The sequence below is a fragment of the Lemur catta genome, chromosome 1 (assembly GCF_020740605.2).
Source record: "Lemur catta isolate mLemCat1 chromosome 1, mLemCat1.pri, whole genome shotgun sequence".
Classification (NCBI taxonomy): domain Eukaryota; kingdom Metazoa; phylum Chordata; class Mammalia; order Primates; family Lemuridae; genus Lemur; species Lemur catta.
This window is the reverse complement of record NC_059128.1, coordinates 260,465,376-260,480,284: the sequence shown is the minus strand read 5'-3', so window position 1 is coordinate 260,480,284 and position 14,909 is coordinate 260,465,376. Positions and strand designations below refer to the sequence as shown.

The window sequence follows — 14,909 nt, the reverse complement described above, 5'->3', positions numbered from 1 at the left end:
TATCTTTACAAAGAGCATCATATACTAGCTTAATGTTTTTTCTTCCTCCTCTAGGATCTTCTGCAAGAGGCACCTATAACTAGTTTTGGCGACGCTATAACAAACATACACATAGTATAACGATATATTTTACTATACTAAGTTTCATTTATAAAGAAATTTTTATAAATTCAAAAATAGGTTGTTGGTGACATGATTACCTTTAAAGCATTGATTTTGATTTTCATTCACAATATTACTTCATTAATCTTAAACAGCAGTTCCATCTACAAAATGTTCTACAGCTTTATCCTTTTTGAAAAGGAGGTAAATAAAAGCAGTGAAGATACTCAGAACTTCTAGTTAAACATTACCAACTTAATTTCACAGCAGTGATTAGTAGAGAACATTTTCAATTAAAGTGGTATACAATTTACAAAAATAGAATGATTATATAATGCGAAACATTGTCTTCCATTATGAAGAATATATCTATGTGGTTGTACGTGTATATATATGAATGTGTATATATACATATTTAAGTTTCACAATTAAATAGCCCTTATTCAAGTACTTTTTTCAGTTTTCTCTTGAAATAATCACCTTGCTATATCATTTGTAAATACATTAAAAAAATAAGATTAATCTAAGAAACGGTTAAAAGTTTCAGTGTAGTTTGACTTAAAAATCAGCCATTTACTTCAGTGAAAACCTGACTAAATTCAAAACAGGTTTAGGTGCCATATTAAGTTCAACAACTTAGTTAAAAATATTGATATATTTAAGTGTCAAATACTTAATAAGTTTCCAATGTGCTACCATTAGAGCAAAGTTAAAAAGTTAATCTATTTATCACCTAATCTTAATCCCCAGACAAAATTCATTTATGTATAATTAAAATAATACACCGATATACAATATACCTGCTTACAAACACATAGGTAGCCATAAATAAAACTTTATTCTTTAATTTCATTTACAAGCTACCAAATATTAAGTATCATACACAGTGCTGAACACTTAAATGGCTGTAGTCATGGAAAGATCCAGACTGAATGGAAAGCTGTTGATAAAGGAAAGATAAAAGCAAAGTAATACTGTAACAGAAAGGTGGCAAAAGCATAGTTTTGCCATAATAAAATCAATCAGATTTATAATGATACATGAGTTCTGGTTAAAACAAAGTCTGAGCGCCATGCGATTCTCAGCTTTATTGTTTGCAGTCTGACTTAAGTTTGTATAGTCATTTTGTCTTTTGCAGTTATTAAAATAAAAAAAGTTAAAAACTATAGCAGCAACAAGCAAACCCTGTGACAGGAAGGCAAGGGTTAAGAACTAAAAAGAGTTTATACAGTATGTTTAGGCAAAGTGTGTGCAGTTTATCTTCCATCAGCAGGAGTTCGACTGAGGGACAACATGATTCGAGCAAATCGCTCACAGAGTTCATGCGTGGAATATGAAGGTAACTTCGGTGGCTCATGGAAACCTTTAATCTCCATAGAACAATCAAGCAGTTTTGGCAGAAAATCTGTCAGCTTTTCTTGGAGGTTTGCTGCAAATATAAACAATTAAATTTAACTAAAGATAGAAATTATAAGATGATCATCCTCAACATGATTCATTAATTTACAGTGATATGTAAAATAAAAGCCATTTTGGGGGAAGAAATAAAAATATAAATGGCAACAGCAATGTGCACAGTCATCAATAAGCAAAAAACGTAATGATGTGAAAATATTATGGAATATAAAAAATGGCAAGAATAAATAACATCTAATTCTAACTGCTCATAATCTCAACAACTCAAATGCAACTAGCACTGTTTAAACTTACATTCCATTTCTTGACCAAGGTAGGAACACCATCGATTTCTCATATCTTCCACAGCAAGTATATCTTTCTCTTCCATTTCATCCACCAGTAATAAGGGTAAAAATGGGACAATAAAATCATTCATGATAATCAGACCATTGTTTACATCTTGATCTTCTCCAGATTCAAACAGTTCTGCAGCTTGCTCATTTAATTTCTTAATGCAATGGGGAAAAGAAAAACAGGTTTAGTTTCCTTTTTTAATTAAATAAAAATACCTGTGTTAGCACTGAAGACAACATAAATACGTTCATAAACAGTATTAGAAAAAATGGCCCTCAGAAAAAATAATCTCAACCTATTCTAGAACTGAAAATTTCTTAGAAAAAGCTATGCATATGACAACAGCAACAACAAAAGCAAAAAGCAGTGGAGAAAATATTGTTGCTGTGTTTTTAGTTCATGTTCAGCTTATGCTACTTTGATCATCACTATATGGGTCATTTTTTATTCTCTAGAGATTAACTTCCTCCAATTCTAAAATTCTACAAGCACTCAAAGTAATTTCAACAGTAAAGAAACTCAGACTCCATATTAATTAAAAAAAACTCTTCATCATTTTATCTGTAAATGTCAAGTGAATATAAGCTATTATATTCCTCAATACAAACATATAAATATAAAGGTAATCAATTCGCTTATCCCTTCCATAAACTCTTAATGAGTACAGGCCATGTCCCAGACACTGTTCTAGATGCAGGGGTGTCCAAGTGATTAATACAGAGTCTTAAGATTCCCCAACATAAACACAAAACTAGAAAGTCAGGCAGCTTTGACTCTTCCATTTCCTTCTTCCCACTCATCTAATAGTTTCCACATCCTTTGATTTCATTCCCTTCACCACCTTCTATACCCCCTGCTTCACATCAACCGTACTGCTGCCTTAGTTGAGGCCCTCACCTCCTTCCTCTGTCTTTCCCCTCTAAGGACTTCTTGACTTCAATCTACTCTTTTCCATTTCATCCTCTAATAAACCATACATTCATACAGTGTTCCTTTGGCTGGAAAGTTTTTCACCCTTCTCTACAATGAATAAAACTCCTATTTATCGGTCAAAATACAGATCAATGTTTATCATATCTCTTAAGGTTTTTCCTAACAATTCCAGACACATCATTTTGCATATTTCTCATAAAGGCACTTCTTCCAGAACAATTGTTTTTGTATATCTCTTACCAGATTGGATTTTCTAAGGACAGGAACTATGTCTTACTCATCTCTATATCCCTTAGAACCTGACGATCATTAAATATACAATACAAAAAAACCTGAAAGGAATACTAAAATAATCCTCATGAGGTTTCATTTAAATTCCTATGTAAAACAAACAACTAAATGTGGCTAGTATGATGGAAAAATGGTATTCTATCATTTTTTGAATGTTTCAGAGGAACCATTAAATCTTGGTTCTATTTATGTTTAAAATCAGCTTTACTAAAATATTCCCGTACCCCAAAATTCAACATTTTTAAGTTAAATAAAAATTGCTCTGATACGTTCTATGCATATTTCTATATACTTGTATAAAACTTTATATTTCTCAAAGCCAAAATACATATAATTCAGGTGCTCCTTCTCAGGGATAGATTTGAAAACTTTTGAAACTAGTCAAATTAAGAATACCATCCTCAATGGATACAAACCATCAACAATTTAAGTTTTAAAATGCACTTGAATGCAATAAAATCAGCTGAGAGAAAAATAACGATCTTCTAAATATTCCCATTCAAAAATTTTAAAGACATATTGCACACTAAAGTTAATGTATACTATGTATTTCTACTGAAAAAAGACGTTTTGCCCAATTAAAGTTTTTTAAAGTACACTTAAACCATGTAACAAGCCTACATAGGTTCAAACTATATACACTCTTTGAATACCTTTGTCATAATTTTTTTAAACAGGAAAAACAATCACAACTTAGAAGTTCACAGTATAGAACAGGGTGATGTTAATAGTTAACTAAGAGTAAAATCTAAACAGAAAAAGTATAAAGATGGAATTTGTGATTTTATACATAAAGGTAAGCTTATTCAAGGAATAAAGTACTCCAGACATCTAGAGTTAAGTAAACTGGTGCAAAAAAACTGTTAAAAAGAATATTTAAAGGTTTATAACAATATTTCAGCCCATACATAGATCATGAAAATATTTGAGGAAAAAAACTACCAATCACCAGGTGCAAAAAAAGATACTATATTACAATAACTCCTTTAACATTATGCACATCAAGTATACCACCATTTATAAAATTCTCAGAAAAATCTATTATTTGTTTCTTGAAATAAGGATAATGATATTTCTTAATGATCTATGCAGCCCCTCTTCTCCCACCAAAAAAGAGGAGTGGTAGTGCGATGAAGAAATCTAAATATAGGAACATAAACTGATCCCATTTTAAAAATATTTCTGGTTTAACATCTGCAATACTCAGGATCCATAAAGAAGAAGCTATAAAGAATTGAGTGTGATTTGCCATCTTAAGGGAACAGACCCAGTTTATAGACATCACCATGATTTGTATCCTAACAGAGTTTATATGTGAGTCTGGAAAACTTTCCCAATGTAAGACAAAATGATAAGCACACACTACGTGCATTCAACTTACTAGTAAACATTCTCTTCTATAATGTGATATCAGATCTTCATCATGTCCTCTGTATGAGCCTTTGGACAAGAGTTCTTTGTTATTCTGATAAGCACAGATAAGGAACAGCAAGGAATCTATATAACTTAAAAATTAAAAAAAAATACAGCATTAGTATTTCATCTTTGTGAAAAAATGTCAAATACAATTATAAATCATTTTAAGTATACACTTAAATTTTGACTATCTAAAACAATATTATCTGATATAGTGTGTGCCTGAGTGCATCTTTTTAGTAACACCAACATCTGAAACCAGGAGATAGTTATGTCTTAAAAGTAAAAAATAAAATGGGGGGGGTAGAAATTAAGAAAAAACTGGGAGAAGAGACCATAATTGATGAATTCAGATAGTTCTTTCTGTCTTCTTTGGTATTTATTTTCCTGATGTCTTCCATTTAGACTCATCATATGACTGATGTGAAAGCCAGCAATCTACTTAACAACACGTTATTTTTGTATGAAGAAAAAAATCAGATTACTTTGTTTTATGAGGACAAACATCATTTGGTTTGTTCAATGACTATTTAGTCAGGCTTTTTCTATATGCAGACAGTTCTATTCATTGAGAAAAATGTAAAACATAGGAGAGAGAATATCCCAGGAGATAGAGGAGGAAGAAAGGGGAAAAATGCTTCTGAATCGGAGAAACCTAGTGGGATAAAACAAAAACAAAAAAGCCGAAAAACTAACATAAAAGGCTCACAGGATTGGGCCAATGTGTTATATATTAATATAGGTCTAGATATTACAAAGTTCAAACCACATTTAAAAAAGGGTCATAATAGAGTAGTATTTTTACCTCTAAAATAATTATCCTTCTAACATGTTAGAGAAAAAGAAATATATAGGCACATATTTGTATAACTGAAATATGAAAGATATTTTTAGATATCTACTTTGTGTTGGTTTTTCTAATAAATAACATATCTTCTCACACATTAATATGGAGAAATAGAACATTCTAAAGAGTGAAAGTGAAATATTAAAAAGAAATACGATTTTAAAACTCTAGGTTATACTGCCAATCAGTGTTACTGTTTATTATTTAATACATGTGCTCAGATATAAAATAAATCCATTCTGTACCCCACATGTTAAACATAAAATTATTTGGAAATTAATGTATACATTTGTGACAAACCAAATCAAACCCCTGAAACTGTCCTGATAAATAAGTTTATTTTAAACAATTTTTTGAATGGCTTTTCAGGAATTAGTTTTTGAGAAAACAAATTGAGTATAAAATTTTATTTTTAAATAATATGATTATGTTGATAAACATATACTCAGCTATTTTATTTATTTAAAAAAAAAGAAGGGAGTGATGACATTAAGAGTTGTTTTTATACCATTAAGTTGCAGTAGTTTGTTACACAATAAATAACTAGCACATCTATCTTTTCTTCATAGCTATTAAGTTTCTTGTTAAAAAGATCTCTCCTGAATGACATTCATATCTGGCCTTTTAGACCTGAGTCACCACTCTGAGAATAGCTCTGAAACCATGACCATGTCCAATTTTCTACTGAGGTGTGCAAAATGTTCCATATTTTATCAAGCTTTAAAGTGCTTACAAATGTGTCTTCAAATAAATCCAGAATAAGATTCAGCAATCCAGTTACCACATTCTTATCTAAGATAAAATAAGATTAGGTAGCCTGGTAGACTCTATTTAACTTCCACTTATACTACTAAAAAATCATGGTTCCTAAAACCACGATTTCACTTCACTACTCAGAATTGACAAGGGCCCATCAGTAAATATTTCATTCAAGTCTCTCAATTGTTATATTTTCATTAAAAAAAATTTGACAGATCCTTTTGGCAGTATTTTATATATAGCCATCTATGGTAACTGCTATATTTAAAATGATAAAACTAATATTTCTTTTAAAGTTATTCCATAAATATTATTTGTCACTATTATTTTCTAGTTGATCCTTCCAGTTTAATAAGCATTTCCTATATTAGAATATTGGCTTTCTGGACAAGTATGTATTTGAGAATTGATAAGCAAATTATAAAATTTAAATATACTTCCAAGTTATATCATAAGGACCTTTAACAAATGCTCACTAGGAACAACTAGTAGAAGTTATGCAGGTAGCTACAAAGTGACAGTTTCATCTTTTTAATTCTTCCTGAGGTAAATGAACATTTTTTATAGTTGTGATTTCACTAAATTATATAATACAGGGGTCTCTATTTTAATTTTTGTCTCCTTAGTTGTGTGACCTTGACAAAGTTACTGCATCTCTGTGGAGCCTAATTTCTTTATCTGTAAAACTGAAGTATCTTTTTTGATCTTAGACACTCTATTGAATTGTAAGATTGTATTAATATTTTTCTCACAACAGCACAAATCTTATAAATCCTAAAAGTGAATTTGAATATTCCTATTAAAGAAATACAATCTTGACTAACATAGTGTATAAAACGGAGCTATTTATCAAAATAGTTCTCTATTTCAATGATCAAAGTGAAACTGTCATAAATAGCACAAGGACTAGGACTTTAATAATTTGTATCTAAGCATTTAGATATAATGTTAAGTCAAACATTATTTGTTTCTATTATGTGATAACTTTTTAAATTATTTAGAACACAATGCTAGACTAGCACTGTCCAACAAAAGTTTCTGCAATAATGTCAATGTTCTGGGTTGGCTAAACCAGAGACCACTAGCCACACGTGGCTACTGAGCATTCGAAATGTGGCTAGTGCAACTAAGAAACTGAACTTTTCATTTTAATAAATTTAGTTAATTTAAATTTGAATTGTCACAAGTGGTTGGTGGCCACCATGTTCGAAAATATAACTCTAGAATTAAATGTCCATCTTTGTCATTTAAAAAAAAAAGCATCATTAACTCAGCCGGGGCTTCTTATACTTTATAAAGAAAAAAAGAAGCAAGGAAAAAATTCAATATCCCTTTTATTTGGCTGCAATATGACACTATTGAAAATAAAGAATTTTCTCAAAAAACAATCACCAGTCAAGTAAATTAATGTTAAAGATATGCATTAAGAAATATCTGGAGAAATAAGTAAATGCAAACTAGTAAATAATCTGAAATGGTAAGTTAAGCAAAATCCATCCTTTCTTAATAACAATTAAAATAATAATAAATAACAATATTACAATTAACTAAGTAGAAATATCTTTAAGACTATCTTTAATTTAAATGAAAGTTAATCTAAAATGTGTTTGCAGCCATATTACTAAAAAGTTTTCCACAGCTATACTTTTTATGTTACCTGGGTTCACACAAAGAGACAGATTGGAAACACTGTCTCTGATATGAAATCAAAGTTAGACACAGAAAGAATACGAAAAAAGCTGGTGATTGAAGGTAGATGTTAGGAAATAAAAAGAGTTAGTTCCACGTGCTGGACTCCCAGCTTCTTTGGTTCCAGAAAACTTTCTAGGTTCCTATTCAATTCTATTACACCCTATGTTTCAACTGCAGTATTTGAGAGCTAATAAAAACAAAGACCCTAATGCCAACCTTACAGATTTAACTTAGATTGGGAAATATATTTTATCTGAGGTATATGGGAAGTCTCTGTACTAACCTCACAATTTTTCCATAAATCTAAAACTATCCTAAATTAAAACTTTTATTAAAAATACACATTGTGAATAAAATCTTCTCTATAGATGAGGTCAAACCTGAATAAAATTAAGTACAAAAATCAGCCTCTTTTCATATTTGTCTGCTTTGTCTTACCTTTCTCTTTGAAAATTTTCTAGCCCAATTATGAGATACATAGCTGTTTCCCTGAATTTCCTGTAATCCTGATGCCACTCCTGTAGGTAAAAGTATTAAAAATATTCAAGGTAAGATTTTAAAATTACAATAAAACTGTTCATAGAGTAACACGTTATCCTGATAACTATTTGATGTAATAAAAACAGAGTTCAAAATTAAGATGAACTAGACCTAAATCAAGACTTTATCTGATACACAAGATTATTTATTAATAATAAATATAAAAATTATTAGGCATTGATGAGAAAATAAATAATAAAGATCTCACTGGAAGACATCAGAAATACCAAGGCAGTATAATCAATCAGGTAATCTCTCTTTCAAAAATCATATCACTAAAATATTATTGTAGTAACTGCATCACACTGAGGGTAGGAGTTAAATGAAGTTATTATTTTAATATGAATCAAAGCTTGAACACTTAGCTAATAAAGAATTTTAAAAAACTAGAAGAAAAATGTTGTAATAGATTTATTTAACCTTTTAGTTTAGCCAAATTTGTGGTAAATTTGATTTTAAATGTGGTAGCTTAATAGTTTATTCACCTGAGATGACGAAAGGATAGATGCAAGTCACTTTTCACTGCCCCACCCCCAAAACAATTACAGGATATGTAACAGGACTAAATAATTCTGGGCTGATACCATATGGCTTTCAAAGACAAGAAAATTAGGATTTTCTTAACTTGTTTAATAAAATTGACTGAAGAAAAAGAACTAAAATTCAACATAGAGAATATTGACAATAAAAGTGTTAAAAGATTTTATATACACATCATTATAAGCAAATAAAAGTAAGAAACACAGATAAATTAATAGCCAACTATTAACATATTCCCCTTGAATATAAACTATTTTAATTTTAAATTTTAATTTAACATTTTCAAGGCATCATTTTCATACTATTAGTAGATCTTAACACATAAAGGTACAATTTGTCCTGCAAGTATCGAGTTAGCTTTTCTGGAGAAGGCATTCAAACTGCTATCTCATGTTATCATTAGAATTGCCTTAGAAGCTGGGAGTAGGCAAACTTTTCCTGTAAAGGGCCAGACAGTAAATGTTTTATACTTTGCAAGCTTCATGTTTTGCAGCTACTGAACTCTGTGACTGTAGTGTGAAAGCAGCCACAGACAATACATAAACAAATGGATGTGTTCTGACAAAACTTTATTTACAAAAACAGGTGGTAGGTTGGATTCGGTCTGTGGGCCAAGGTTTGCTGACCAAGACAAAGATATGAGGGACATGCAGAATCCAAAAACAAGTCATTTAAATACTTATAATTTAATGGCTCTTCAGTTAGAATATGAGAATGTTTCAGAATAAAAATATGCTTAATCCAATCTGTTGAAGCAATTTGAAGGAGGGGTTGCACAATCAAATCACAATTAAAAATCAAGTCCCATGAGCGTGAATCTTGGGGACATGCGTCGAGAGATAAATCAATTTGAAGGGCACAGATTTAGAGGTATTATTAGCTAAACGATGAGTTGTTCCTCATTGTCATGAGAAAACATATTCTGGATATGTATGGCTCCAGATTGCACATCCTGGTCAGAAATCTCTTGTCAGTGTGTGTCTTTTATGATTAAATAAATGTCTTTGTGTTTCTATCTATGTTGACTTCTAACCAGCTTTATATAGGGGCCTTTCACAATTGAAATGGGTTTTGTATATGGAATGAAGAAGGGATCCAATTTTCATTTATTTCCCAGAACCACTTACTGAAAAATACTTCCATTATTGACTCATTTGCATCTCTGTGGCATTTATCACATGTCCACATATGGGTGGATATATTCCTAGATTGTCTATTCTGTTTTACTATTTTAATTTATCAATTGTTATGATAATATCATTATAAAGCTATAGTGGTTGAGACAGTGTATGTCTTGATTTCTAGTAGAATGAGACTTTCCACCTTCCTCTTCAAAAATGTCTGAGCAGACGAGCATCTTTGCATCCCCCCCCCAAAATTTTTGAATCAGCTTATCAAGCTCCATAAAACATCTTGGTAGAATTTTCATAGGAACTACACTGAATCTATAAAATGTATAAACCATGGGAGAATAACTGATAACTACACAATATTGAGTTTTCTATATTATTATGCATATCCACTTATTTAGGTCTTCTTTAATGTTTCCCAATAAGTTTTGTAATTTCCCCCACAGAAGTCATGTATATCTTTTATTCAATTTATTTCTAGGTATTCCACAATTTTGGTATCTTTTATAAATTTCATTTTCTAATTATTTGCTATTGGTATAAGAGAATAAAATTGATACTCGACACAGATTTGTATGTTTCAGAGCTCTTATTAGTTCTAATAATTTTATCTGTACATCTTATTTGAATTTCTAGGTAAAAAATCTGCAAATTATGATGACTGTTTCTTCCTTTCCAATCTTTTCCTTTTTGCTTATATTTGTTGCCTGTCTTTTTCCTAATCACAAAAGTTTTCAGTGTTCACAATTCTACATATTTGCTGCAGTTTTGTTGTTTTTTATTTTGTATTTTAAAGACACTCTTTAGTAGATTAAGGCAGCTACCGTATATTCCAGGATAAGGGTTGTCATAAAAATTGTGTGTTTTCCTGTATCTTCTTCTCCTCTGTTAAAGTGGTGAATTATACTAATTGTTTAAGGGAATCTAAAGTACTATAACTAAAGTTGCAAATGGGAGCAAACATTGATCAAAGGCACCCAAAGGAAAGCAATTTAAAATTTCCTAGATTTATATATTTTAAAAAAGACAATGTATAATGCTACATTTAAAAGCTTGAAGAAATACTAGGTGTTTGAATTGGTCAGTTAAAATAAAGAATATTAATTATAAAGCCAAAGTTAAACACAGAGTTCTGTGAACAAAAAATCCCAAAAGCACACATACAAGTGCCCATGTGCATGCACTCTCTCTCACAGACCATGCAGGCTCATAATGACAAATGTATATGGCATATAATGACTAAAACAAATCTCTAACCTTCACCAAAAATATCTAATAAGGCAAACTGAAAGAAAAAAATACAGCATTATCTTCAGTGCAGTATAGCAGTTAACAACGTAGTTTCTATTAGCAAAGTTGTAAACTTCTAGCTATGAAAACTTTAGGCAGGTTTGTTCACTTCTCTATGTCTCATTTTCTCATAAACCAAGAATAAGTATATGACCTATCTCAGAGTTTTACTGTCTAAATTAAATCAGTTAATAACCGTAATGTGCTTAGAAGAATGCTTGGCTTATAGGAGGCTCTCGATAAACATTTGTTGTTACCATGTAATGACAATTTCAGAATTAATTTCAAAATTAGCAATGTAGCTTGACCCTTTGTTTTTAAGCTAGAAAAGTTCATTTAAAAAGTAGTTGAGAACTAGTATTGGAATACAAAACTATATTTATAATAATTTGTACATAAAAGCAGAAAGCAAAACCTTCCTTTTTTGGTTTTAAATTTGTTGGTATACATGCCAAAGCAACTAAATCCTAAAATTATTTATAAAAGTATTAATAACTTGATCATTGACTTAGAAATTTAATTTTTACTTATCATTCATAACAAATGCACACTTAGTTGTGCTGAAATGAAAAGAGTGTTAGGGAACCACAAAATCCCTCAACCTCTACAAAAGTACATTACCTCATATTCCTCCAAGTTTACTTCTTCAGGTTTTATCATTTCCAGTTTGGCTTGAGCAACTTTCATTATGTTGTGACACCTTCAAATAAAAATAATATATTTCTAAATCAAAAGCAAAATCCAAAAAACTGAAAAATGTGTATTACACAAAATTAAACTACCAAACACATATAGAAATGAAATCCATTGTCACTGAACAATAATTTTTTGTAGAAACAACTCCTAAATAACCCTAAGTGAAAAATGCGTTTGTTGGACTAATGTTGGATAATTACAAAGAAGACAGCATCAATTGTGTTACATTTATATATGGCTTTTAAAGTATATTCTATTAACATAGCTTGCATAAGGAAAAAATGAAATGTGTGCTTTTATACTGTGCATCTATTAAGCAAGCTCAAGAAAGAGTACATCTTCTTTTCCTCCCCAAATGGCATTATTCTTAAATAGTAAAAAGAAAGAGTCCAAAATGTGCCATCATTTCATGTAAAATGGAAAATATTTCAATGGATTTTATAATTAAAATCAATGATAAAAGAAACTCTCACAAATATGTTTAGTTAAATGACATGGACCTAACTTTATCTTTTAAGCACAAGAAAAATAACATTATCAAAACAGACTGACTACTTGTGGTCCCCAGGGCAGAAAATTTTAAGACTGAAAAGTCAATGTGATTACTCCATTAATATCGTCTCCAAATTCAACAGCATATGTTCACTGGAACACAGGACACTGACAGCCCAGATAATGAGGGTCATAATCAGTCATATTTCTGAGCTTTGTGAAGTAATACAATAAATGATGTCCATATTGCTAACACAAATAGTACTAGTGAACATTTATTCAGCATTCAACTGTCTAACAGATATTGTTCAAAAGCACTTACTTTTATTTTTTTCACTTAATTATAAATTTCACAGCAGATACAAGAGGCAGGAATTGATCTTAGATGCTTTGCTTCCCCTCATATTCTCCTTTGCTACACGATTTTTTACTTCAGTATTTTTGAAACATTCATAAAGGATAATCATTTGTTTTGGAACTAAAATGTAATTATAATGAACTCTAAAATAGTATAAATGTGTTTATATAATAAAATAACTTTCAATACTTTGGACCTTTACCTAGGTTTTTGTTTTTAATGTCATTCATTTTGTTTTTAATGTTGTTTGTTTTTAATGTCATTCATTCTAATTAGATTAAATTTTAATTTTTAACATTAATAGTTTTACAGGAATTTCTAAGAGAAAATATTTTTGGGTGAACCAAATTAATTTAACCATTTTAAGCTTTCTCTTTATGTCAAAGAATGTTTAATTATTTTATTTATATACATGACTAAAAACTTTTCTCCAGTGATTCTCAAACAATGGTGATCTGGCTCCCCCAGGGGTTATCTGGCAATACCTGGAGATATTCTGGGTTGTCACAACTTGGGAGTTGGTATTGGCATCTAGTGGGTAGAGATCAGGGATACTACTAAATCCTACATATCATAGGACAGCTCCCACAGCAAAGAATTATCTAACCTAATCTATCTATAGTACAGAGGTCAAGACACTATTTTTCCCTCTAAAATAGAGTCCCATAAGGGGAGTAATGACTTGATCCACAATAAAAATCTATTAAAATGATCTAAATTATTTTTAGTTCAAACTTCAAAAGGCCATGAGTATAGACTCCAGAGAATTTACTCTGCAACTGTTCAAATTAAATGAGGTCAAATTTTGTGCTGATTTATTAAAATACATGTTCATGCACGTATAAACATTCAAAAATTACACTGAGAATCTGAAAAAAAATGAGAACAATTTAAGCATATGAATTTTACATTTTCAAATTACCTTTCATCAAAACTCAAATTTCTATCTGCAAATTGTTCTAGCAATGTTTTCTCAATTATTTTCTTTGGTGCCTGGTTCTGGATAAAGTAGACCACTACATGATGTAAACGATAATCTGTTTCTGGTGGTGTGTCTTCTTGGGCCAACTTAACCAACCTTGAATACTCCAATTTAATTGCCTAGAAAATGTGATGAAAATGATAATTTTGGTTAATTGTAATTAAAATCCCTCAGTATTACAACTTTAATTCTTCTTGCATTCAAATATATTTTAGTCTTTTAAAGTATTACAAATGTGGCAGTGGATCTAAGAATACTGTCTCATGTTCTACAGTTTCAAAAATTTTCTGAATAATTCACCACATAGGCCCTTCCTTATCTCTTCTCTATATAAATGCTCTTTTTGTTTCCACATGCAGAAGTGGTAGATAACACACCGAGCTTACAATTTGAGTAATTTTGTAAAATTTTTCAGAGCCTGGTCAAAGTCTATTCGAAGACATGATAAGACAGAGATGCTAAGTTTTCCTATCCTGTTTTACCTTTCAAGTATCAGTTTGAATAGCCAAATTCTAGGGTTGATATACAGCTCCCAAGAATACCCATATCTGAAAGAAAATGGTTAGCTCTTGAATGCATAGTAATATTATTGCAATTAACTCCTAGATGAATAACAAATAAGGGATGCAACAAGTCCTAAAGTTATAATTACCACAAAAGGAATTCCTTATTGCTTCAACAGTATTTAAATTTTATTAATATAATAATGATTATACATTATTATCACTATTACTACCTACATGCTTAAACTTACTTTTTCTTTATAAACAGACCGCTCAGAATTTAACAGTAATTATAATGGGAAATATTAATAATAAACACCAATACATGTTTCCACACATGAGCAAAATCTGGAAAATATTTGACTATATAAAAAAATGTGTAAACTTACATATCAAATACTATTGTACACAAGAGGCCCATACAATTAAAGATAAAGAAAGCTGATAAGTCCAGCATAGCATTATAAATAGAATAAGAACATCATTTTTATAGCTAATACAAATTATCCTAAAATATTTTTCCCTTAAAAAATTGATTTTTTTTTTCAGGATATACATGTCATTTGAAAGTCTTACTGTTGTGGTT

The 14,909-nt window shown here is 30.3% G+C and overlaps 1 protein-coding gene across 2 annotated transcripts in view; it reads right to left on the bottom strand.

Moving 5' to 3' along the window:
• Positions 1-921: 921 nt before the first annotated feature.
• The window catches only part of USP25 (ubiquitin specific peptidase 25), a 134,050-nt gene continuing 120,062 nt past the window's right edge, over positions 922-14,909 (bottom strand). For both annotated transcript variants that reach the window (XM_045540473.1, XM_045540474.1), the window contains 6 exons: positions 13,761-13,939; positions 11,914-11,992; positions 8,231-8,310; positions 4,460-4,583; positions 1,813-2,008; positions 922-1,531 (listed from right to left, as the gene is read on the bottom strand). In XM_045540473.1, coding sequence (XP_045396429.1) covers positions 1,359-1,531; positions 1,813-2,008; positions 4,460-4,583; positions 8,231-8,310; positions 11,914-11,992; positions 13,761-13,939 — 831 coding nt within the window. In that variant the 3' untranslated portion in view covers positions 922-1,358. The remainder of the gene's footprint in view (positions 1,532-1,812; positions 2,009-4,459; positions 4,584-8,230; positions 8,311-11,913; positions 11,993-13,760; positions 13,940-14,909) is intronic.